Source organism: Diplotaxodon limnothrissa, linkage group LG16 (genome assembly GCF_057381915.1).
Source record: "Diplotaxodon limnothrissa isolate DT_005_m linkage group LG16, D_limnothrissa_male_GT1.1, whole genome shotgun sequence".
NCBI classification, from domain to species: Eukaryota; Metazoa; Chordata; class Actinopteri; order Cichliformes; family Cichlidae; genus Diplotaxodon; species Diplotaxodon limnothrissa.
The window spans coordinates 8,705,689-8,729,205 of NC_140611.1; the positions used below are offsets into that span (position 1 = coordinate 8,705,689).

Genomic DNA, 23,517 nt, shown 5'->3' on the forward strand with positions numbered 1-23,517 from the left:
TGAACTCAGTTGTCAGCTCTCTGATTCACATGTGTATTTGCTGGATCAACAGTCATGAGAGTTTATTTTTAACATGTAATAATAAATATAATAATCTTTTTGTGTGTTTGTGTCCAGGATGTCGCACCGGGGAGGCAAAGCTGACCAAGGGCTTCAACCTAGCAGCGCGGTTCATCATCCACACCGTGGGGCCAAAGTACAAAGCCAAATACAGGACGGCAGCAGAGAGTTCACTATACAGCTGCTACAGAAACATCATGCAGCTGGCTGCGTAAGAATCAGCAACTTATAATTCAGCCCACGTGCTAAACTTGGCAGTAATCGGACTTTCACAAATTTCATCTGTTTCATTCTCTGTCAGAAAGCACCAGCAAACAGTCACTGAATGAAAGTGACTGAGCTTTCCAGCTTTTCAGATTACAGAAACACTGATTTTAGAAAAGTTGGATCTGTTTTAAAAGTTGATGGAAAAACATTAAATCCATCTGTAAAATATGAACTCATTGGATAAATTAAAATCAACCCCCCCAAAAAACAGTGTTTCAGATTAAAATCCACAATTTCCTAATCAATATTTCACAGACCAGATTGTGCCGTTTCTGTCCTGATCTACTTGGTGATATAGATGTTTGCAGTATATGATGAAGTGGAGAGAGCAGTGATGATGATTTAAGGGAGAAGGCTGAACCCACTAAGACAAAAAAAGAAAGGAAAAAGTCAGACTGGCAAAATTTAAATAGTAGTACTCGAGGTCAAAGGAGCTTGCAAAGTGTGAAACTGGCTGATTGGGACCCACACCCAGTTTCACACCTTGGCTCAGGCGATTAGAGGATCATCAGGGGGTCCTTTTGTCCCTCTGTGGGGGGAAACTCCCACTAGGTTTATATCTGGGACTCTCCACCATTTGACCTTAGAACTGAAGAAGCTTCTCGGATGAGAGGTGAAACGTCTTCAAGTAACTTAAAGAAGTCCAGACGCTTTTCTTTGCAAGCTCCTTTGACTACAATGACCTGGATGACTGAGAACCTTCACAGACGTAGTACTGGAGGTATTTAGTGTTTTGTTTTTACCCCTCAGCTGTAAAAAGGCTGGTCAGAGATTGTTGTCACGCCTCCCTCAGGTGGGCAGGCAGCATGGACACCTGAGTTTGTGAATGCGATAAATCCAGAACATGGCAGGAGTTTTAAATGAATACCATACATGTATGTACTAAGAATCTTGGGGAAATTTGAATCTCAAACTCAAGGTCAGAGGACAAGTTTTCTGAAAATCTTGCAAATGCGATAACTCGCGTAGGTCACCTAGGACTTTCGAATTGATATAATAGGTTTGTCTACTAGAAAACTGAGGGGAAGCACTGACGGCTGCCAGCATTTTCTTTACATGGAATTACATTTTTACCTCCATCAAGGATGTTATGTTTTTGGTAGTGTACGTGTCATTCTGTTTATAAACACAACAGCTCAGTAAGTTCTGGATGAACTCTGAAAACTTTGTAGGTGTGTAGAGTGGGGTCCATAATAATCCCTTCAAATTTGTCTTAAATTTGTCTCCACCAAGATCTTCAAGGTCAACTCAATGACTTATTAGTCAAAAACTGATGAAAAGCCTGAGAACTTCAAAACTACGATTGTTACAAGTTGGTGTGTATTGTCAGCATATAGAAAGTGCCATATGAAGGTTTAAAATATCATGTCACATTTGACCTCTGACCTTTCTTCAAGGTCAATAGAGGGATCTGAAGGTGCTATATTGAACCATTGTTTGTATTGACAACATGTAGACATATTGGGAATGATGTATGTCACATTTGACATTGTATAGTCAGTGTGTACTGTAGATGTGATGTGCAGTATGTGAGACTGTATTTCTTCATTTTTCACCACAGAGAGCAGTCAATGGCATCAGTTGGCTTCTGTGTGGTGACCACAATCAAAAGAGGTTATCCTCCGGAGGATGCAACACACATTGCTTTGAGTAAGACACACAGACACACACAGGTTTTTATTGGAGTGACACTTTAGTCATATTTTCTTATTTTTTTATCTCTCTTTGTAAGTTTATTGGTGCAGCCCTCCACCAAAATCCCGATTTCTCATGTGACCCCTTTGGAAAATTGAACTCCCCAAGCTTGTAATCGGCCCAAATTCAAAACAGTGGAATTTAATCTAAGAGGTTAGATTGCCACCCTGAAATCACTCAGATCCACTCAAACAGAAGTCTTACTCACCTCTGGAGTTAAAGCTACTACTGGCTGTAAAATAACCACAAAACCTGAACTGAATGTAAGACTGGATATACACGGGGCATAGTTGAGTGTATTAGTTCAGTGAACACCCAAAGAGAACCATATGTGGCAAATATTCTGCTTGTTTGCAAAATGTTTGTTCAGGTTTGTTCACTTAAATACACGACTACAGGTCCACACCACAGAAAAGGACGCATCTCAGTTGGTTTCATCCTCTTCTTAGTCTTAGAAAAATTGCAGTTCTCTGTAAACTACAGATTTGCTGTTATTTGTCTGTGTTATCTTGTAACAAACCAAAACAAATGTGTTTGTAGGGACAGTGCGGCGGTTCTTGGAGAATCATGGAAACAGCATAGAAACGGTGGTGTTTGCGGTTTCAGACACAGAGGAGGTTTGTGTGACTTCTTGTCTTTAGTTTAGACCAACAGGAAACACTGAACCTGCATGTTCCTCTTATTTAAAACCAGCTGTATTAAGTTAGCCATGTGCATATTAATCACTAATAGATATATATTCATATTTGTGCTCTTTCAGTCTGTGTTCAAGAAGTTACTCCCTCTGTACTACCCACGCTCTGAGGGAGAAGAAAAGGCTTGCCTACCTCTCATCCCAGCTGACATCGGCAATTCTGAGGGTGAACCAGTGGTTCCAGAAAGACGGATCCGCATCACAGAGAAACCAGGAAGCATTGAAGGTGCAGCCTTCTTCTTTTTTTTCTTTTTTTTTTTCTCAATAATGTGATGAACAATTTCCTGAAATCTGAAAGGGACACACAACATGCTTCACTTTCATTTCAGTCGAAAAGAAACAAAACATTTCTTCCCTGTAGTTTGAATTTGTAGAATAAAAGCTTTTCTTTTCACTTGAAGGACTTAATTGTCAAGTTGAAATAGTCTGACCGAGCAGTCAGCCGTTTGGCTTTTTAGGCTGTCAGCCATTCATGTTGTTTGTCACTCACTCACCAACGGAACCATAAAACATCTGAGCTCAATCATTAAATACAGTGTGAAGATGACACTGGATAATGATTAACTTAGAGCTCAGGTTGTTTTTGTGAGTCAGTCAGACTGCATCTGCCTTCAGGCTCCTGAAGTGTCAGGACATGATTGTTTTATTTGTAGTAAAGCACTGACAGGACATGAGAAGTATCGCAGACAGATTTTAACCAACATAATGCCTCGTCACAATGATTGTCTCAAAGCCCTTGAACAAAAGTGTTCTCCTAAAAGAAAGAGTTTGATGTGATCAGCACACGACTATCAAACAAAGGAAGATTCGAGAAACTTTCAGAATTCTAAATAGGGAAACTGTTTTGAAGCACATCAAAGCTTTTCTAGTCTCCCAACATTTGTATTTGTCCTCTAGCTAAATGCAGACCAAGTAGTCTTTATTGAAAGTAATCGAGGCCCAACAGTTCTGTAGAAATAGCAAAATAATAAAAACACAAAGGACAAACAGAAATTTTGAGTTTTTAAACCCTCCACATAAACTGGATTTTGTATGACCTCTTTAGTTTACCTCAGCTAAGCCTTTGCTTGCACCCTAAATGTTAGGTTTTGGTGAAGAGGCCTGTGAAAGTAACACCAGCCCATGTGTTAGTGAGTGTTTGTGGTTTCCATTTTGAGCCTCTTGCCTCCATTGACCTCAAGTGTGGTGCCTGCTGGCCTGATGCTTCAAAGCATCGACATGTGGCTTTGGGGTGTTGATCCAAAGCAAGCAGGCTGCCTGCAAGTGAAACCCAATAACAACAGGCTGATGTATACACACTGACAGATGCACATGTCCGTTTGGATGTTGATAAAATGCACAGACATGCATGCAGCAGTGCATGTGGTCTTGGAGAAACAAGGAATGAAACAGACTTGAACCCGAGCCTGGAATCTGTCAGCTGAGTTTATGACTTCATAGCAGCGCTTTCACACACGTGTAACGGCATCCTTGCAGATGAATTGGAATCTGTGTAATAAAATAAATACGGACAAACAAGCAAACCCATGAGAATGTTGCTGCATTTATAATTTGCTAAAACTTGTACACAGATAGTGTTTTGAGGGGAAACGATCGTTTAAAAAAGCCAGAGTTAACTGGATTAATTATTTTTTGTAAGTAGTATCGGATACAAGTTCAGCATTTCATTACGATGTCTTATCTGTTGGCTTGTCTAGATGAATGTGAAGAGGACAGCCTGGAGTTGGATCTGGGTCAGGTTGGGACTCACGCCTTCGCCCGGATGGAGGGCGACGTAGACAAACAGCGGAAACTGATTTTACAGGGACAGATGTCTGAGGCAGCCATGCAGAAGCAACACCAGAGAAAGTAAGAGTCCAAGCAAACTGTGAGATAACTCGATGATGCTTTCAAATGTTTTTCTTTAAATAAATGTAATAACATAATACTTCAAGTGTTTTCCACTTGTATTAACATTGACGTTGCCTGTATTAAAGTTTTCACGTGCAAAATCAAGTGCAGTATTTTCTTCAGTTACTAAACTGTAAATAAGTACAATTTGAATTACTCTATTTATGAAGTATTTCTATCTAATGCTGTTTCAGTTTGCACTGTAAGTGTTTGTCACTTAAAATTTTACTGAAACATTTCTGAACGGCTACGTTTTGGCTGCTTTCATGATCACACTTAAAGTTCTTTTTAGTTTTTTTTGGGTTTTTTTTATAGGTTTTTAGTAGATGTTTTGGCAGTAATTTACAGAGGCAGTAGTTATAGCATGTGTGTAACCGCTAATTGTTCCATATATTTAAGATACTCTTTCTGTTTTAATCCTGCAGCTACGGTCGCTGGCTGTGTCGAGCGAGAGCAGAGGACCTGTCAGACATCGCCGCGCTGAAAGCGTTGTACCAGACTGGTAGGTGTTTGAGCATGGGACGTGCATATTAGATCTTTGAAGGAGTCTTTCAACGTCTGAATGTAGATCTGAAACAAAACCAGGAACCAAAAGACAGTTTTCAGACATGTGTATTGTAAGGGTGCTCGCCTGAGAGTTTCTGTTTCGCCTCTGCATGAAGAGCGAAGGCAATTCATCCTCTCTAAGGCACAATTGACTGTCATCACCAGTAGGAGGCAGTGTTGTTGCACACAGTCCAGGACGAGGTTGAGCACCAATTAGCTCAGCCGATGTCAAGTGAGGCAAAGGTTGAACCTATTTGAACTTTCAGGCCGTGTTTTGAGGTGGGTACATTTAAGCTTTAACATTAAATATATAGTTTTAAATTAAAGAATATTTAATTTAAAACTATATATTTAATGTATTTTACTTGTATCACAAGAAAAGTCTTTCCAAAAAAAATGTTCTTTATGTTGTTGACTGTCTTAGGGAAATATGCAAAAGAAACATTTTACATTTTGTAGTGATGCTACACAAGTAGAAGGTCTGTATGCATTCAAGTAAGAAACAAAGGCTGTCATACAGCCACTAATGCACATTACAGTTGGAGTGTTTTATCCAAAAGTCAGCTTTCCAAATCACTGCAGATTACAAGCGAAAAGTCCAGATCATAGTCACAGACACAGAGGCTGAACTGCTGGAAAACTATTACTCAGTGTTGGCCAGATGACCTCTGTAGGCAGAGGGCCAAACACAGACTGTATCTCCACACTTCTCACTTACTACATCTGCAGCTCTGTTTCAATACTGTGATACTATATTTAAATTAATACAAAATTGCAGGGTCTGAGTGTCTTTACACTTTACTGTGTATTTGTCCAGGCGTGGATATATGTGGCAGGACGGTGATGGTCGTGGTTGGACGAAACATCCCCGTGACCCTCATTGACCTTGAAAAGGTAACGTGTGCCAGTATGTCAAAGTGAAGCACTTTTAGTGATCTTAGTCATGTCGGACCTCACCGTAACAGATGGTGCAGATTTATTTTTTTGTGTAGTCGTAATAATGCAATACGTGTGAGCAAGCACAGGTCACATTGATCTGCTTTTAACCTTGTTCACTGCACGTTTGATTTTACTCCTCAGTACCTGTTGCAAAATGCAATATATCTGTTTTTAAATAGGAAAAGCTGCAACTATAAAAGAAAATGTATCAGATGTGGGTGATCTGGTTTTTAACAGAACTGTAAGTAAATAAATACTCACAGTAATCCTGTGTCTTTGTTTCCTCTGCCCGTGTGCTGTAGGCGCTGTTGTACTTCATCCATGTAATGGACCACATCACAGTGAAGGAGTATGTTATGGTTTACTTTCACACGCTGACCGGAGAGCATAACCATCTGGACACCGACTTCCTGAAGAAACTCTACGACATCGTTGACGTCAAGTCAGTCTGACATTTTACTCACCTGATTACACTGAGCCTGTGGCTAATCTAAACCTTGAGCTGAAGGCATGACTGCAATTTTTTTAAGTATTTGCCTTCCATCTTTTAAATTAAAACATGTCAAGTATATTGGAAAACCAACATTAAATCAGATATGAAGTGGAAGAGAACATTGAATAGATAAGGCATTAACTTAGTTCCAGTTTTTGTCTTATTCCTCTGGCATTGAGTCACTGAGTAAGAACAGTCTGCTTCAGCTTTCCATCCACAACTGTTGTCATCTGGGTTTACAATATATGTTTAAAGTAGAATTAGATTTGGCTGACATTGTTGGCCAACTACTTCTCCAGTCTTAACTAACCAAAACTTAAAAAAGAATCAGACAGAGAGAGGTTGTGTAAAAAAGACGGTCTTTGGGAATTCCCCTCTCATTCACTCCTTTTCTCTCTCAAAGGCCATGACGATACTATGATTGAGTCATTATAGTAGCCGCTTTCATATTTTCTTCCATGCAGCATAGTGCTTACTGGATTTTAAATCAATCTAACGGTCATTTTGTATCAACATGACAAAGGGTCCACTTTTCGAACTAAATCAAGGTGTTTAACATTTTGTATATTAGGTCATACAAACATTTAGAGTTGACTTTCATTTGACCTATTTGGTGTTCGTTGGCTCTTGCTCTTAGCCTCTGCAGCTGCATTAAAGTTGAGAAACATTGGTCGTGCCACAGTACGATACCACCAAGGTTACAGTGTTTAGATGATTGGAAAAGCCAAACAAGCTGTGAAACACATTTGTTTCATTGTTGGCGTTGGCGTGAAGTCTCGCGGTGACTTGAGGCCAAGCAACTTGGCTCTGACTTGGCCTCAAAGAGTTCAAACGAGTTCTAAACTGAGACCGGATAAACCTTTCAAAGACAGCGCTCTGAAAAGTTGTTGTCAGACATGACTTTGTGATAACTGAGGTTGCAGAATGGATTTGGACCTGAATCGGTCATTCTGTTGAGCAATGACGTGTCCATTGTGTACCATCACATTGGAACTCGATACACATGGAGGCAGATGCTGTTTGATCTCTTTGAGATCTCCTGAAAAGTTCACCATTTATGAATATTTTCGTCGTGCTTAATCGTAGCCACATCTTCCAAATGGAAACCAGAAAGATCTAGACTTCTATTCAGAGATCAGAGTAGACCTACAGCTTCACTGTTCTGAAGTGACTCCTCTATCCACGCAGACTCCCCTGTTTGTGAATGTTATGTGTCCAAAATTAATAAAGACAGACATGAGTGGTCATACAGTAGATATTATTAGAGTTAGGTTTAAGTGTACGTCTTAATCATCCTACTACTACTGATTTAAAACTAGCACTTGAAACTAGATTAAACAAATTTCTAGTGTCCATAAACATCAACACACACATGAAACCCACACAATATCTAAACGTAACTGGAAAAAAAGAAGGGGTTGAAATTTTGTTAACTGGAAGCCACCAAAGGAAAAACCTAGAGAAACTCAGGTACTCGGTGGGTAGGAGAAGCGTTTATAGTTGTCATCTCTTTTTAGTTTTGGTTACTAGAAACCAAACTTGCTTCCTGTGTCAGTGGGAAACTCCATGCAGTCAAGACGTACCTTTCCACGCTTGTCTTTCTCAGGTTTCATTGCTTTCTTACTGTCTATTCTGTCGGTTTCACAACACCTTTCTTAACCTTCATAAAGAAAACTGAAACTGTAGCACATTCCTGATGTTTATCCTTTATGTTGTGTGATAAATTTACCCTAAGGGTGTCAGATGCAGGTTACGCGATATATTTCAGTGAGGCAGGAAAAGGGAATTTAAAAAAAAGCAAACCTTGCTTTCACAGAGTCTTTAAATGCGAATGAAGACGCCTTCATTCAGCTTCCCCTTTCATCGGAACAGGAAACCCCCATTCAGTCATAAGTGACGAGGGCGAACGTTTGTGTTCTGCTGATTCATCAGTGCAGCCTTAAAATGTTAGGGATGTTTAGGCTCCACCACCTCTGCAAACTTTTAGCTGGACCTAACGAAACCCAGACAACAGTCTGCCCTCTACTAAAGGCTCATTTAATGTGAAACAAAAAACGCTGAGGTTATCTGTTTGCTTGTACACTTTCTGACTTGGATATTGTACTTTGGCTGCAGTAGAAAATGATGACTGCTAACAAGTTTGTCATTTAGCAGGGGCGTGGGTCTGGCAGAGCTCTGTGTTTAAAGTAGAGATGGCACGATACCACTTTTTTATGTCCGATACCGATATCATAAATTTGAATATCTGCCGATACCGATATGAATCCGATATAGTGTTTTTTTTAATCAACAAAACTGTTTTTTAAATATCTTGCTGCATTTTGTATAAGTTCATACTCAAATTTAAAACAACAACTACACTAAAGCTATTCTGTTATACCTGTATGCAAAAAAAAAATATTTCATAGTTCAGCAATACTGATCAATCTAATAAACTTAAACCTACACCATCCTCCCTATTCTGGTATTTTAAAGAGTACTTAGCATAAATATTAAGCAACCTAACTAATAGGGCTCCAACTCCCAGCAACAACAAAAATAAATAAATAAAAAATAGGGAACCACCCCTCACGCGCCACCTCATGATGCTTAATCGACGTAATCAACCTTAATTTGATGCAGTGTGAAAAAAAATGCACAGAAATCAATTATTTTTCAAGAAATATTAAATAGATTCAACATCTTTCTTCAACAAAATTGCAGACTGCACAGATGGTACCTTCCCAAAGGAAAAAGTACTATAGCTTACTAGGGTATATTAGACTTAATAGTTACTATATACAGTAATTGACTTCTATTCATTTTACATCAAATTAAAACTTTGGGTGTCAGATAATTATTTATTAAAAGCTCGACATTTTAAATGAGAATAAGAAAGAAAAGTATGTCTTTGTGCCCCCTTTTCCCTGTTAATGCCCTATCGGCCCCCCTGGCTAAACTTTGCTAGATCCGCCCCTGCACAGTTGCCAGCGTCAGCTACGTAGAAAAAGATCCTCGAGTAGAAAGTAATATTAAATAAATTCTAACAACAGCTGATCAAGCTTAAACGTGCTGCTGTTGTTCAGCCGCTGGTTTCCTCTTTCTGGTGCAAAGTGGGCCAAAAGCAAACTAGAGACACGACTGGCGACAGAAAAGCCGATCAGCTGATCGTTAAGCAGTTTCATGATTGAAGTAGCAGCAAGAAGAGGCAGTCGCTTGTTAAGCTTAACGCAGGAATGCTTTACAAACATTCAGAGATGGACTTACACACTTGCTTTACTTCTCTCGGTGATAACTTTGTCGGAGATGAAATGCCAGGTTGCTAGCGAAGCTCCACATGCTATCCAGACCACCAACAGGTCCCGCATGCCACAGCCGCTCTATCACGTGATGCATACTGCTCCGACGTGCTAACGTTCTGAGGTGAGTTACGGCGTGTTGCAAGTTTTGTGAGGTGCTTTCGTGATATTTAATGGATCGGATTACATTTTTTATTTTTCTCCGATATCCGATCCAGTAATTTAGGTCAGTATCGGACCGATACGATACGTAATATCGGATCGGTCCATCTCTAGTTTAAAGCACAAGAACTGTGCTGCCTGTCAGTCACAGAGACAATCAAAGCCTTTTTTCAGGGAACTTTGTGTCCTCATTCTTCTGCAGGGCGAGGAACACACGCACATCACGTTCAGGGATCACTTTACTTCTAAACAGTTACAGTTTCTGTTCTAGCTGTTTTCATTTAGGAGTATTTTTCTTTCTCTGCAACATTTCTCAAGCAGTTGCTTTGTTTTGGGGTTTTTTGGTTTGGCATCGTGATATTGAACCCTGGTCTGGCTATTTGGCTATTGATTGACTGCAGATGCATGTTAGCTTCAAATTACCTAACCAACAGACTCTCGCCAGATTGAACATATCCACAGTTTTGGAAGCGTATATGTTGTCTGCATTTAGCAGGAGACCGATGGACTCGAGAGTGATTATTTTTAAATATCCTCGGGTCCGGCTCTGGACCAGTGCAGAAGGCCACAAGTCACGGTTTTGTACGTTTGAATTATTTGGATAACTAAAAGTTCCTGTGTGTTCCTCTGATGGACAAATGTTTTGGTTTTTCTTAACACAAGCAAATTTAGTATGGATGGAAGTTCAGGTCGGCACTATTTCCAGAGTTTTCCAGAATGCAAGAACTTTTTGGCAGCATCCAAAGGGGCCGGGGTTAAAGGGAAAGAGCTTACTATTATTATTTAATTTATGTGTTTTATTTTAAGAGTAAAGTGGAAATGTTGAGTGTAAAGTTAAAGTGCATGGACTGTGTGGACAAACGTGTTCTCTCTGGATAAATCTGAACCTGAATCTGAACCTCACCCTGAAGACTCAACATCTGTGTGTGATGGTTGATTCCTACAATATCAAGAAGAACTTCCAGATGCAGCACATTAATTAAAAATATCATCTGAATTAGTGAATATCAGAAATACGAGGAATTTGGCTCTAAACACATGTAACTAGTAACTGACCCACAGTTTTAGTTGGCGCTCTCTTACTCTGGGATATACCCCTGATTTGTTTGTTAGTCTCACAGTCTGTTTGTTTGCTTCTGTCTTGAAAACAGAGATGCGGGAGTTGACTCCAGCAACTTAGGAATGGCAGACATAACAGGCTTATACCGGTTTGGTAACCTCAAGTTTACATGTCATGTTTTTGCCAGTGATGTGGCTCTGTTGCTTCATTGGAGCATGGTCTGTAGTTAAATAATGGTGATTGAAATTGAGTTCCTCCCAAATGTAGATGCCTCTCGGGCCCCTCTTCCATCAGGGAGAGTTGGTTGCATGAGACTGACAGACTGGTGAGCCATCTGTGGTTTTGGCTGCTTTGACTGAGCTTCAGATACGAGTAGATGGAGACAAGTGTCTAAAATTAGCTTCCTTCTGTAGACAGTTTGGCACAGTTTTATGGCTAAAGTTGTCTGATCAAAGCAGCGTAAAGCAGCATTGTAGTATGACAGCTGCTGTAGCTGACACTGTCGATTAATTGTCTAATTACCTGTCTGTTCAATCAAATAAATAACCAAGCATTGGAAAAACATTTGGCACTTCCATGTGGTAAATGTGTCCATGCTAATGTACAGGATGGAGCTGATTGTAAAGTGGTGTTTTTGTGGGACAGTAAATGTGTGGCTTTGGAAACGGCCACAGAAACATTGTGTCTCCTCTTTCAGAACATCAATCATTTTCATTTCATAATACAGGTTTTTTTAATTTTATGTTTGATTTCCAGAATAATGAGTCATAGGGTTGCTGAGAAGTATTATTCCACTAATGTTCTGCTTTATTTCTTGCAGGTATAAAAAAAATTTGATGGCTTTCTACTTTGTACATCCAACATTCCGCTCGAAGGTAAGGGATGGTTTTATTTACAGTTTCTGCAAAGCTTATTTAATATACAGGCCTGTGTAAAACATTTATATTTCAGTTGATAATGTATAAATGTATGAAAACAAACCTTGTCTGTGTTGTTTATTGTATTTCAGATGATTTTGATCAAGTTTTTATCCTTTTTTTGTAAGAAAAAGAGTGAGCACAAGACATTAAAAAGCCATATTTATACATTTAAGATTAAAATGCTGTGCCTTACACCCTTCAGTGGAAACTTATTTCCACTGCTTGCCTCATTCTTTTGTTCACTAGCCGGAGCTCGTGACCACAGGTGATAGTAAGAATCTAGACTGACCTGTAGATTGATAGCGTTGCTTTCATGCTCAGCTCTTTCTTCACTACAGCACACCGACACATACGCACCAGTCTGCCTGTCAGTCTCCTGCTCCCCTCACCCCTCATTCACAAACAACACCATGAGATGCTTAAACTCCTCCACTTGGATCAGCAACTCATCCTGACACAAAGTTGGGACTCCACCGTTTTGCCGTCAAAAAAAACATGGCCTCAGATTTGGAGATTTGTGCTAGTTTTCATCCCAGCTGCAAACCACTAAAGTGCAAGCTCGAGGTCACTGCCTCAGAACCACACATCTGTAAAAGGCAGACAACCAGGAGCGTTTTGCTTTTCTTATTAATCTAAGTCCTTACATTCCTACCACACTGATCCAGAAAATATTTTCCTCTTTAGGTAACGTCTGGTTTATCTGGTTTCTTGATAACTTTTTCTTTATTCATTAAAGTTCAGTCTTGCTCAGTTTTCTGTTTTTGTTGTGTTCAGTTATTCTTTGATTATTGCATGACTGGTGTCCTGGCAATGTAAAATCAAGCTTGAATGTTTTTAAAAACTGATGAACGGTTCTTTACACACATCCATTCTCTTTCTTCACTTGTCTCAATCAAGGTTTCAACATGGTTCTTCACCACTTTCAGTGTATCTGGCATGAAGGAAAAGGTCCGCTACCTCGACAATCTGCAACAGCTCTTCACCTGCATCAAGCCTGAGCAGCTCGATATCCCTCCATTTGTCTTGGAGTACGATGCACGAGTAAGAACACAATAACAGAGAGATCCATAACTCAGTCCTATGTTGTTTGCACATGATCCACGGATATCTTTCAAAGTGATTTGAATCATTTTGGAAAGGTAACTGCTAAAATACATAAAGGATTTGATAAAGCTCTCAAAACTAGCCCAAACGTTTGTTCCAAAAACCCCACACAGGTTGGAACTATTTATTTTAACATAATTAAGCTGACGTCCATCCAATTATTGCTCATCTAATTAGCTCTCCTTCACCAGCAGCAATGCATCTGAAGTATAAAGCAGCAGGTGTTCTGCCTTTGCCACACAGTATGTTATTGCAGATGGATAGAGCTACATTAACCTAGTAGAAATGAATGGTGTAAATCAGCCACTGAGTAATGCTGAAGGTTTTTTGTTTTGTTTTTTCATCCTGCTACCTTGTTGTGGCTAACTGCACGGAAGGTCAACCATTAAATAGACAGGAAATGAAAGCACATCAGATAATGTTGTAGGCTGATTCACTCAGCGGTAGGAGCTCAACGATTTGCAGAGGTTCAGAAGTGACATTCAGTTATTATTTTCCCTAATTATTCTTATTTTTACTACCTGCCTACCTAATGTGATATTAGAACAGAGTGTTTTAATACTGGAAAGTGGTTCAGCTTTTGCCACTTTAAAAACTTTTTAACATTTTATAGTTTAGCCATATGTGGTTATAGTCTGACCATTACTAAAGTACTTTGTAAAACATCTAATTTGGGCCAGTTTTTCTTTTTTTTTAGCTTTCTGACTTTACTGTGACAGGCAAAGTATGTCAGTTGGGTGCAGCTGTGGTAACCCCTCCGCCTTCCTCTGTAAGAGTTAGGGTTCATTTGAAGTAGTGGCTAGAAATTCTAATGTAGACACCAGAAAGTTGGTCCCACTTTCTCTAGATGACTAAAATATAAGATAAGATAAGAGATAAGATAAGATAAGATAGAACTTTATTAATCCCTCGGGTGGGTTCCTCTGGGAAATTCGACTTCCAAAAAAAGCACAGCAACGACCGAAGTTACAGTTACAGAACTGTTATATATATATATATACATACATACATACATACATACATACATACATACAGAGACAAATATAAATAAAATATACAAAGGGGATAAATAGAATAAATAGGAATAAAAAATAAAAATACAAGTGAATTGCACATTTCAAGTATTGAGTCTATTGCACTGTTGACTATTTACAAAAAGTATTGCACAAGGTATTGTACAGTGAGGTGCAGAGGCACTACAGCTTAGTTGTTTCCCCCCTCCTTTGTCCTCCTGTTTCCCCTCCCTCTCCCCTCCAGAGAGGAGTTAAACAGTCTGATGGCGTGTGGGACAAAGGAGTTTTTAAGTCTGTTAGTTCTTGTCTTGGGGAGAAGCAACCTGTCACTGAACAGACTCTTCTGGTTGTTTATGGCCGTGTGCAGAGGATGCCCAGCATTGTCCATAATGTCCATCACTTTCTTTAATGTCCTTTTCTCTGCCACTGTCACCAGAGTGTCCAGCTTCATGCCGACCACAGAGCTAGCCCTCCTGATCAGTTTCTCCAGCCTGGATGAGTATATATAGCTCAGGTGCTGAAGCATGTGGTTTAAAGTTACAAGCGACCTGCCAAAATAATTTGATGTGTCAGAAACATCTGGAAGTTGCAGCAGATTATCCCAGTTAATATATCTTAACTTGGAAAATATGTCACTACATTTGGAGCGCTGATGTTTGGAGCCAGTAACTGACTTCCTTTGATAAATTAGAGTTTGTGTGTCTCCACCTCCCTGTAAGCATCGGTTTTGCATTTTCAGATGCCGAAGGACGGACCGTAACCCTGTTTAGCCTCACGTCAGCTCTCTGGCTGATGGTGTTTTAGTAGAAATATTTAGGTAGGCTATGTTCCTGTTGATGTCTCGAATAAACCTGAAATCACACAAACCTTTGTGTGTTTCTATTCACGTTCTTTTTTCATCAGTTGTATTTGAGGGATCAACAGACGAGACAAATCTCTAGACTTTCCCTTTTCTATTCTCCTCTTCCTGATGTAAACCAGAGATGGTGGAAATGATTTCTGTTGTTCTTTGTGATAGGTTTGTAGCTTGAACCCATCCGCTGGAACGTTAAAGGCAATATAATTACACTGCAAAGCAAGACACAAGTAGGCAAGCTTCTTCATGTTTCTCGTGCACGGGAGAGAACCGGACAGGCACCGTTCCTTCGCTTGACCCCAGTTGCTCTCGTCCGTTCTCCCGTACCACTGTTCTTTTATTGAGGTTACATGAATATGCATAAGTTCATTAACATATGACGTCTACATACACACAAAGAGTACCTTGCCTGTGTGTGTGTGTGTGTGTGTGTGTGGACTGCTGATCAAAGGGTCAAACATCCTTGGTCAGGAAGAGGGTAGCCTCCCCCTCACCCTAGATGGTTCATCCTAGATAACACGGTGAGGAAGTCCAGCAGTTCATCTAAACAAAGAGCACTTAGACTAGAACAGACGCAACTACGTTAATCCTACCATAAAACAATAAGACACGGTATGACCTCTCATGCTCCCAAAGTGCTGTCTAATACACACAAAGTTTGCAGACTATCAAGGATCAAAACCTCTACCAATCTACAACTAATTACAAAACTCTAAGCATATATAAGTAAATATTTCTAAGCATAAATGACAATCAACAATACAAATCTAACATTTCCCCCCTTTTTGACCTTTATGCTTGAAAAGTTCCCAGGTATGAATACCTCATGTCTGACAGTTTCAATGCAAACCTTTTTATACTCAGCATATGTCAAATCACCCTAAATTACTGAAAAGGTACACAGTTTAACAAACGTATTAGCAGTTATCCCATTCCTCATTGATCTCATCTCATGGCAAACTGCATCTTACGAGCAAACAAAGAAATTGTTAATTTAATAGTGAAAATAAAAAAGTAACATTTTCAAAAACATCTCAGCTTGGTAATGCTTCCTCCAGGTGTGCACATCACATGTCTCTCTGCAGAGTGGTTTAAGCTCTGCAGGGCGTCATGAATGTCTCTTCCAGTTGTTTCCATCATTGTCCATAGGACCAGAGTCCAAACGTATGTAGAATAGACATTCAAACATACCAGTTGGTTTTGTTGTTCGTCAACATGGGTCTCAGCTATTTCCAAGCTGCAGACTTCTCAGCACTCTAGTTTTATGGCCTCCCATTACCTCACTTCAGGCCTTCGTCCTGTGAGGGGGATATTTATGACTCCTTCATTGTCCTTCATTGTCCATACTCTGCAGAAAACACCTCTGTGGAAAGGGTGCAGGGTTGTCTTACTGCTATTATGATCCCAGCAGCCTTCAGAGTGTCATCGTATGCACAGTACAGTGGCACATTAGGTGATGTTCATAGTAAACTGCTGTCATCACCACCATAGCTTCTGGTTCCTGTGCTTTCACAGAATCATGATGTCATCCTCGAACTCCTTCTGCACTGTCGATGGAGCTTGGCACGCTCCTCATCCCCTGAGTGTTTATGTTCCAACGCTGCTGAAGGTTTAAGGCAGAGCACGTCGTACACCTTAGTCGTCTTCCTCAGCGTCAATATTGAATCTTTCATTGTATTTAAAATCTTGCTGTGGGAAGTCTCCTCTTGATTTCCTGGAAGCTTAGTAGCACAGCTCTCTGTGTCATGTCTGCTGTGCTGAAGATGATCTCTGATCCTCCTGAAGCCTCTCTCCCATCTTGTGGACGATCCTCTCCTCTATTTTGCAGGCAGTTTCATGGTCCTTGCTGTGGCTCCAAGGTCTGATTTCATGATGGGCCCCAACCAGCTTGATCTTTGACCTCAACCACTGCCTGGGCTATGCCTGGAATGTTTCTCCTCACTGCTGCACCACTGTATTTCAAAAAAACTTCTATTTGGAGAGCATGTCAACAATCATCAAACCACATTCTTTAGTTCAGTGAACTTCACTTATAGGCCATCAAAGCCTCATCTGAACATGGATGCACCACTTGCATAAATTTAATACTTGTAAATAAACGGCTAATCACACAAATCACTGCAACAATAATAGTAAACATTGCTTAATGTTACTCCTTGGACCCCACCTCTTGACGCATGGACACACCCATGCGCCAACACACCAAACCTGGATTCCTGTCTTAAAGAAAAAGATTAGCTAGATCATATCCCAGGCAACATCAGGGCATCTCCTCCCCTGGAGCAGCACCACCCTGGACCTATAATCCTGCAATAAAAATGTTAGTGTGTTTTGCATATTAAGTATGCTTAACACCGGGCTCTCCCAGGAGCCTGCATACACACCATCATGGCCTGGAAAGCAAAATCTGGAAGTAAAATCAAACTTCATACCTGTAAACAATTGTATCATAAGAACAAGAAGCATTCAACATCAGCAAGACAAGTGTCATGTGCAGGTTTTCTCAAATCAGTAAACTACAATTATTTTCATAAGTCGCCTCAGACATGGATCATCCCATGTACTCAGGCAACATTAATGTAATCGGTGACTGCTCTTAAGCAAAGTCACTCCACTTATATATTACTATGGGCTCAAAAGTGGCCAGCTAATGAGCCCATATCAAACTATCCCAGAAACACTGTATCTCTTATTTGTTCTTCTCATGTCACTTGTCCGCTTCTGCCGAATCCTCTACACGCAGTCATAGAAAAACAAACATTAGCAACACAGTGACCATTGGTGGTCAGACGCAGGTCGACAGGTTCCAGAGGTGCCATAAAAAGACCATAAAGTTAGCCATCTATAGCTGTGGAAAGAAGTAACACCAGTTCTCAACACAGGAAATTTCACACATGTTATTCACATTATCAAAGTAACCTTCACATTTTCCCATCAACACAATGCAACAGCATCACCACTCATAACCTGTAAACACAGTTTTCCTCACACATAAACCCAGAAATCCTGTAGTAGGAAAAAACATCAACCAGTTGTCCTGGTATAAATCGCATCATCAATTCACATGAAGAACTGGCATGCTGTAAGAAAAGAAAATGCAAATATTAGCGCTTGCGCAGGCGTATGCATACTTTGTCACAGTTATCTCTGTGAGCAACACAAGCCTATGAATAACACACCTGATAAATGCACAGACACAGAAAATGGCATTTAAAAGGTTAAATCATCATGCAACCTCGAGTGTTGCTGTCATCTTTCTGCTCCTGTAAAAGGAAACACATGGGTTCATCTGCACCTTTGTCAGGTGGGGGTTAACTTCACACAATCATGTTCAGTCAGTCAGTTATTTTAAAATTCTTACTCATTCACTCAGTGGTTCCTTCTTTTGCTAATTGTGGAAATTATCATCGCATTCGTTTCCACGCTCAGCAAAACGACGTTATTTCAAAAAGAAAAATAATTTAGACTGGATTTCCTCGTTGAATCCTTTTTGGGGGGGACTCTCATTTCCTAATTGTCCCAAATAAGTGGCTTTCTCCTGAGCCCATTTTAAATGTGGAGAAACTCACTTGCAACAATTGTCTTGACGACGTGTAACGCTTTTAATTCCCGACTTGCAGATCTGCTCAAAGAAAAGAAATTCACAAGCAAAAATCAGTGCTTGTTCAAAAATGAAAAATAAAAAATAACAGAGATTATCAAACCAAACTTTCAGTGCACTGTGAAAGTATCAAAATAAAAAGGCCTTGTTAAGTCATGACACAAACTCCTCATCAACTTCACAACAGGAGAAGAATCATCAGCTAGATTCACTCCAAACCAACCATCAGCTGCACAACACACCACACCACATAACTATGAGTTTAATCACCAGGTCTGTGCTCTTCACTCATTTAGGCCACAGATCTATTTTATTCAATTTTTCCTTTTTCCCTTCATCATAAAACATGTGACATGCTGTCATGCAGTTCATAAAAAAAGTTTGTTCTGACATATTCAGAGTTGTGTATCTAAATACAAAATTCACTCGCACATCAAACAGGAAACTCAGTGTTTTAGAGTCTCCACTCTAACAAACTCCAACACATCCCATTCACTCGTGCTAGAATTCAGTCACCTTTCATTAATCTAAAACCAATCAAATAATTTGCATATCGGCTATTAACCCACTAAGTTGACAGGACAACAGAAATGCATGTTCAAAATGTTATCACTAAAAGAGAATTTCCCTCATACAGTAAATTACTTGCTGCATCAATCAAGCAGGAAGCTTCTCCCAATTTACCATTTTAACACTAAATTTATTGCCTGATCACTGATTTATCAAACCAGGATTTTTATTTTTATTTTTTTTCCCCACAAAAGTTAAATTGTTGTCCTGCAACTTGGAGAGTCAATTTTTTTTTTTTAGGATAAATTCAGTATTTGATAACAAGTGTCTGCTAAAGTGACACTATTGTAACACTGATGAAAGATAACAAGCTAATTTTCATTGCATGGGTGTTATTAGGCAGGTCTAATGCATGTCTGTGGATCTGCATATTCAGCAGAGCATGTTCTTAAAAGCTGCCTTTCCTACACACTTCTCTGCTATTATTTGCTCATTTCTTAACTTCATGAGTCATTTTGTGTTTGGAATTGTTAGTAGGGTTAATGCATGTTGCGCTTGTGTGTGTGATTTTGTATATGTTTCTATTTTTGCAGTGTTTCAGACTCCTTCACAATTTTCCAACTTAAGCAGTCAGTTTTGTTTTTCCCAGGTTTGCTAACCCAAATTTTGATTTCCCACATTAAATAACAGCATTCCTCTGTGTTCCCACTTACTCTCACTCTGTTGTCATCTCACTCTGTTGTCCTCTCCCACTTGCAACAGTCCCCAGCCGGCAGTTCTCCTTCAGCTTTGTCCTGTGTTCCACTGTCTCTTCTTGCCATTTTACTCCACAGGTGGCAAATGTCAAACTCCAACAGTCTCCTCAGTTCTCCTCAAAAGTTTTCTTCACATGCATAGTGAAGTTGCAGCTTGTTGTAAACACAGTGCCATTCATCCGATCAGTCAGGATGATGGGTTTGCTCTTCTCTGATGCTGTTTGTCCACATTGCTGCTGCTTGCTGAGACTCTTTGCTCAGGACTTGCTGCTGTCTCTTTATCATGTTATTGCTTTGGAGCTGCATTCCTTGTCTTCAGGGAGGGGTGAGAGCTTGCTTGCTTGTGAGGTTGAGAGACACATGGCGCTGTAAATAAGTCAGCCAGAAACTTGGCCTGCATGTTTCCAATGATGTTGAAATATAACTTTCTTCCGACTGCTGCATGTGGAAAATTGATTCAGGTCTGCTTTTCACCTGAAAGTGACAAACTAAGACATTTTCATTATTATCATCGCTGCTTAATCAACACACATCTCTCTCTCTGTTTTTGTGAACAATCCTTTCTTAAAAGCAAAAAATAAAATCGTGGTTGTTTTTGGCTGATCAACACAAAACCTTTTCCCTATGATTTATTTTTCATCTACAATATAAATTCTTCCTCTTTTTCATTTGCATAAATAAATCACATGGCCGATGATACCATGGTGATCCATAAATATAATCACCAGTTTATTAAATTATTTTTAACCCAACAAAACAAATAAACAAAAACATGATGCTGATGCTACACACACACACGAGTCAAGGTGCAGGAAAACTGCTCACGGGAACGCTGCACACTCTCTGTTTCCCCCTCTTTGAGTAGTTCCCAGACAGATCTTGATCTGATAATGTGTAGCTTGCTCATCAGCTCAGAAAAAAAACTGCAACGCAACATCACACAGTAGTTGCATGCTCTGCCCACAGCGGCAAAGTCTTACACTTTCATATTCAATACAGCTTCTCCATCATGTACTTTTAGATGTTTCATACAGGGTCCAGCATATTAGTTGTTTTCACAGGTGTGCTCCATATCTCAACAATGGCTCATAACAAGACGACAGTCTTTCACACAGGTCAAGTGCCTCTATGCACTTCATTAGTTTAAATATTTACCTATATCACTTCACCTCACATGTCATTGTACTGAATTTAAGCAACCACAAGCTTAATGTAGATTACTTTTAACAACTATCCACCTCAATTACGTCTATGGTCTGGCACACAGGCTGTTGTCGATCAGGGCAAGCTAAAGAGTTAACATTTTGTGTCAGCTGCCAGGAGCAAAGTCCAGCACAAACGTCTGTCTCCCTCCAACTCACTCTTGGTTGCTTAGAAACCCATGATAACAACAACAGTCGGTGTCACAGACCACGTGTTCTGCTCCGCACACACTCACACAACAACAACAACAAAAACGACGACGACGACAACAATGACAACAACACAAAATAGGCCTACTCCGGACTCACACCGGACCGCTCGGGACCCTGACCCAGTTGTGGGACGCTCACCCACTCGCGCGACAAAACCCAATGAAGGGACGCTCGGGACACACACCCAGGGCGATTTCAAAACCGGACACTCACCGGACGCTTGGGACCCTTGGGCGATTTAACCAAAACCTCTTTTTCGGGACACAAACCCAGTTATCGCTCCACAAAGCAGCGAACTTCTCAACGCCTCGCAAAATGGCGGAGACTGCACAACGACACGGTTATAGAGTCGGCCTCTTCAAACTTACTTGGCGTTGCTTAGCGTGTAATATCAGCTTCGAATCCCGCCGATCGCCATTCATCGAGGAGAAAGATAGACCGCGAATCCACAGGAACTTCCTGGCTGACGTCAGTCTTTCAGCGTGTCCCTCCTCCCCTCGGTGAATGCGATTCCAGGGCTCCGGCTCTCGAAGGACCAATTAATGATAGGTTTGTAGCTTGAACCCATCCGCTGGAACGTTAAAGGCAATATAATTACACTGCAAAGCAAGACACAAGTAGGCAAGCTTCTTCATGTTTCTCGTGCACTGGAGAGAACCGGACAGGCACCGTTCCTTCGCTTGACCCCAGTTGCTCTCGTCCGTTCTCCCGTACCACTGTTCTTTTATTGAGGTTACATGAATATGCATAAGTTCATTAACATATGACGTCTACATACACACAAAGAGTACCTTGTGTGTGTGTGTGTGTGTGTGTGTGTGTGTGTGTGGACTGCTGATCAAAGGGTCAAACATCCTTGGTCAGGAAGAGGGTAGCCTCCCCCTCACCCTAGATGGTTCATCCTAGATAACACGGTGAGGAAGTCCAGCAGTTCATCTAAACAAAGAGCACTTAGACTAGAACAGACGCAACTACGTTAATCCTACCATAAAACAATAAGACACGGTATGACCTCTCATGCTCCCAAAGTGCTGTCTAATACACACAAAGTTTGCAGACTATCAAGGATCAAAACCTCTACCAATCTACAACTAATTACAAAACTCTAAGCATATATAAGTAAATATTTCTAAGCATAAATGACAATCAACAATACAAATCTAACACTTTGTCTTTTATTTTCATCTCCAGGTTTAATTTCACCTGTTAAACCGTTGACTATAACCTCAATTAAAATGCCCAGGATGCTTTGTGATTACTAAATGGACAAAATAATTATCAATAACTTTGATTAATCAAGATTTTTATCGTTTTAAGAAAAGTTAGCTGATGTATTTTTTTTACTGGCATGTTTGAAGAAAAGCAGGTGAGGAGTTTTTGATTATCCACTGATAACTCTGCTATCACACCTTCCCCTCAGGTTAAGAGTGTAATATCAGTAAATAATATCAGTCGCTCTTCTTGTTTTCATCTTGGTAACGTTACCCGCCTTCGTCCTTCACTTACTCCAAACAGCACTGCCATACAGTGCTCTTGTCACATCTCGTTTAGATTACTGCAGTTCTTTGTGGTCTACCTCATAAATCTCTTCATAAACTGCAGTTAGCTCAAAATCCAGCTGCTTGTATTGTATCCAGAATTGGATCTAATGAACGTATATCACCTGTTATTAACTCCACTGGCTTCCAGTTCACCTACGTGTCAATTTCAGATCCTGCTTCGGGACTACAATCTCTCTCTCTACTTTCAAATCGCGTTTTAAAACCCATCTATTCAGAACTGCATACCCTTCATTTTGACTTGGTCTTGTCGATGTTTACCTTGATTAGCTTTTATAGTTGTTTTTTTATTTGTTTACCTTGTAATAAATAAAAAGTGTTATTAATAATATTTTTATTATTAACTGTGGGTGTCTGTTTATACTCGGAGCTAAAATATGGGGAAACATGACAGATTGATGGCACATGTTTAAGCGTGTTTCCTTTTGGCATTCACTGAGTTGCCATGAAACGACGTAAACATTTGGATGTTCTTTAGTGGCATCAGCTAAAACAGACTGTCAGAGTAGAACGTCAGCGTTGCCCCTATTTTGAGTACTGAGGAAATGTCAAACCCTGAGGAAGCATAGTTAGAATCAAAAACAACGTCTAGTTTGTTAGTTTGATGCAGTTCGAACTTAAAAAAACGTTCTTGCATCCTCCGTTTCTTTGGAATAATTCACTTTTTCTTTGTTTTTTTTGAATAGCTGATATGTTTGTA

General features: G+C 40.0%; 1 protein-coding gene across 3 annotated transcripts in view; it reads left to right on the top strand.

Annotated features, from left to right (window-relative positions):
• The window catches only part of gdap2 (ganglioside induced differentiation associated protein 2), a 34,852-nt gene that overhangs the window by 5,779 nt on the left and 5,556 nt on the right, over positions 1 to 23,517 (top strand). For all 3 annotated transcript variants that reach the window (XM_085374090.1, XM_085374089.1, XM_085374091.1), the window contains exons 4-13: positions 118 to 271; positions 1,889 to 1,977; positions 2,563 to 2,639; positions 2,783 to 2,942; positions 4,414 to 4,564; positions 5,032 to 5,108; positions 5,970 to 6,046; positions 6,394 to 6,533; positions 11,905 to 11,959; positions 12,902 to 13,045. In XM_085374090.1, coding sequence (XP_085230216.1) covers positions 118 to 271; positions 1,889 to 1,977; positions 2,563 to 2,639; positions 2,783 to 2,942; positions 4,414 to 4,564; positions 5,032 to 5,108; positions 5,970 to 6,046; positions 6,394 to 6,533; positions 11,905 to 11,959; positions 12,902 to 13,045 — 1,124 coding nt within the window. The remainder of the gene's footprint in view (positions 1 to 117; positions 272 to 1,888; positions 1,978 to 2,562; positions 2,640 to 2,782; positions 2,943 to 4,413; positions 4,565 to 5,031; positions 5,109 to 5,969; positions 6,047 to 6,393; positions 6,534 to 11,904; positions 11,960 to 12,901; positions 13,046 to 23,517) is intronic.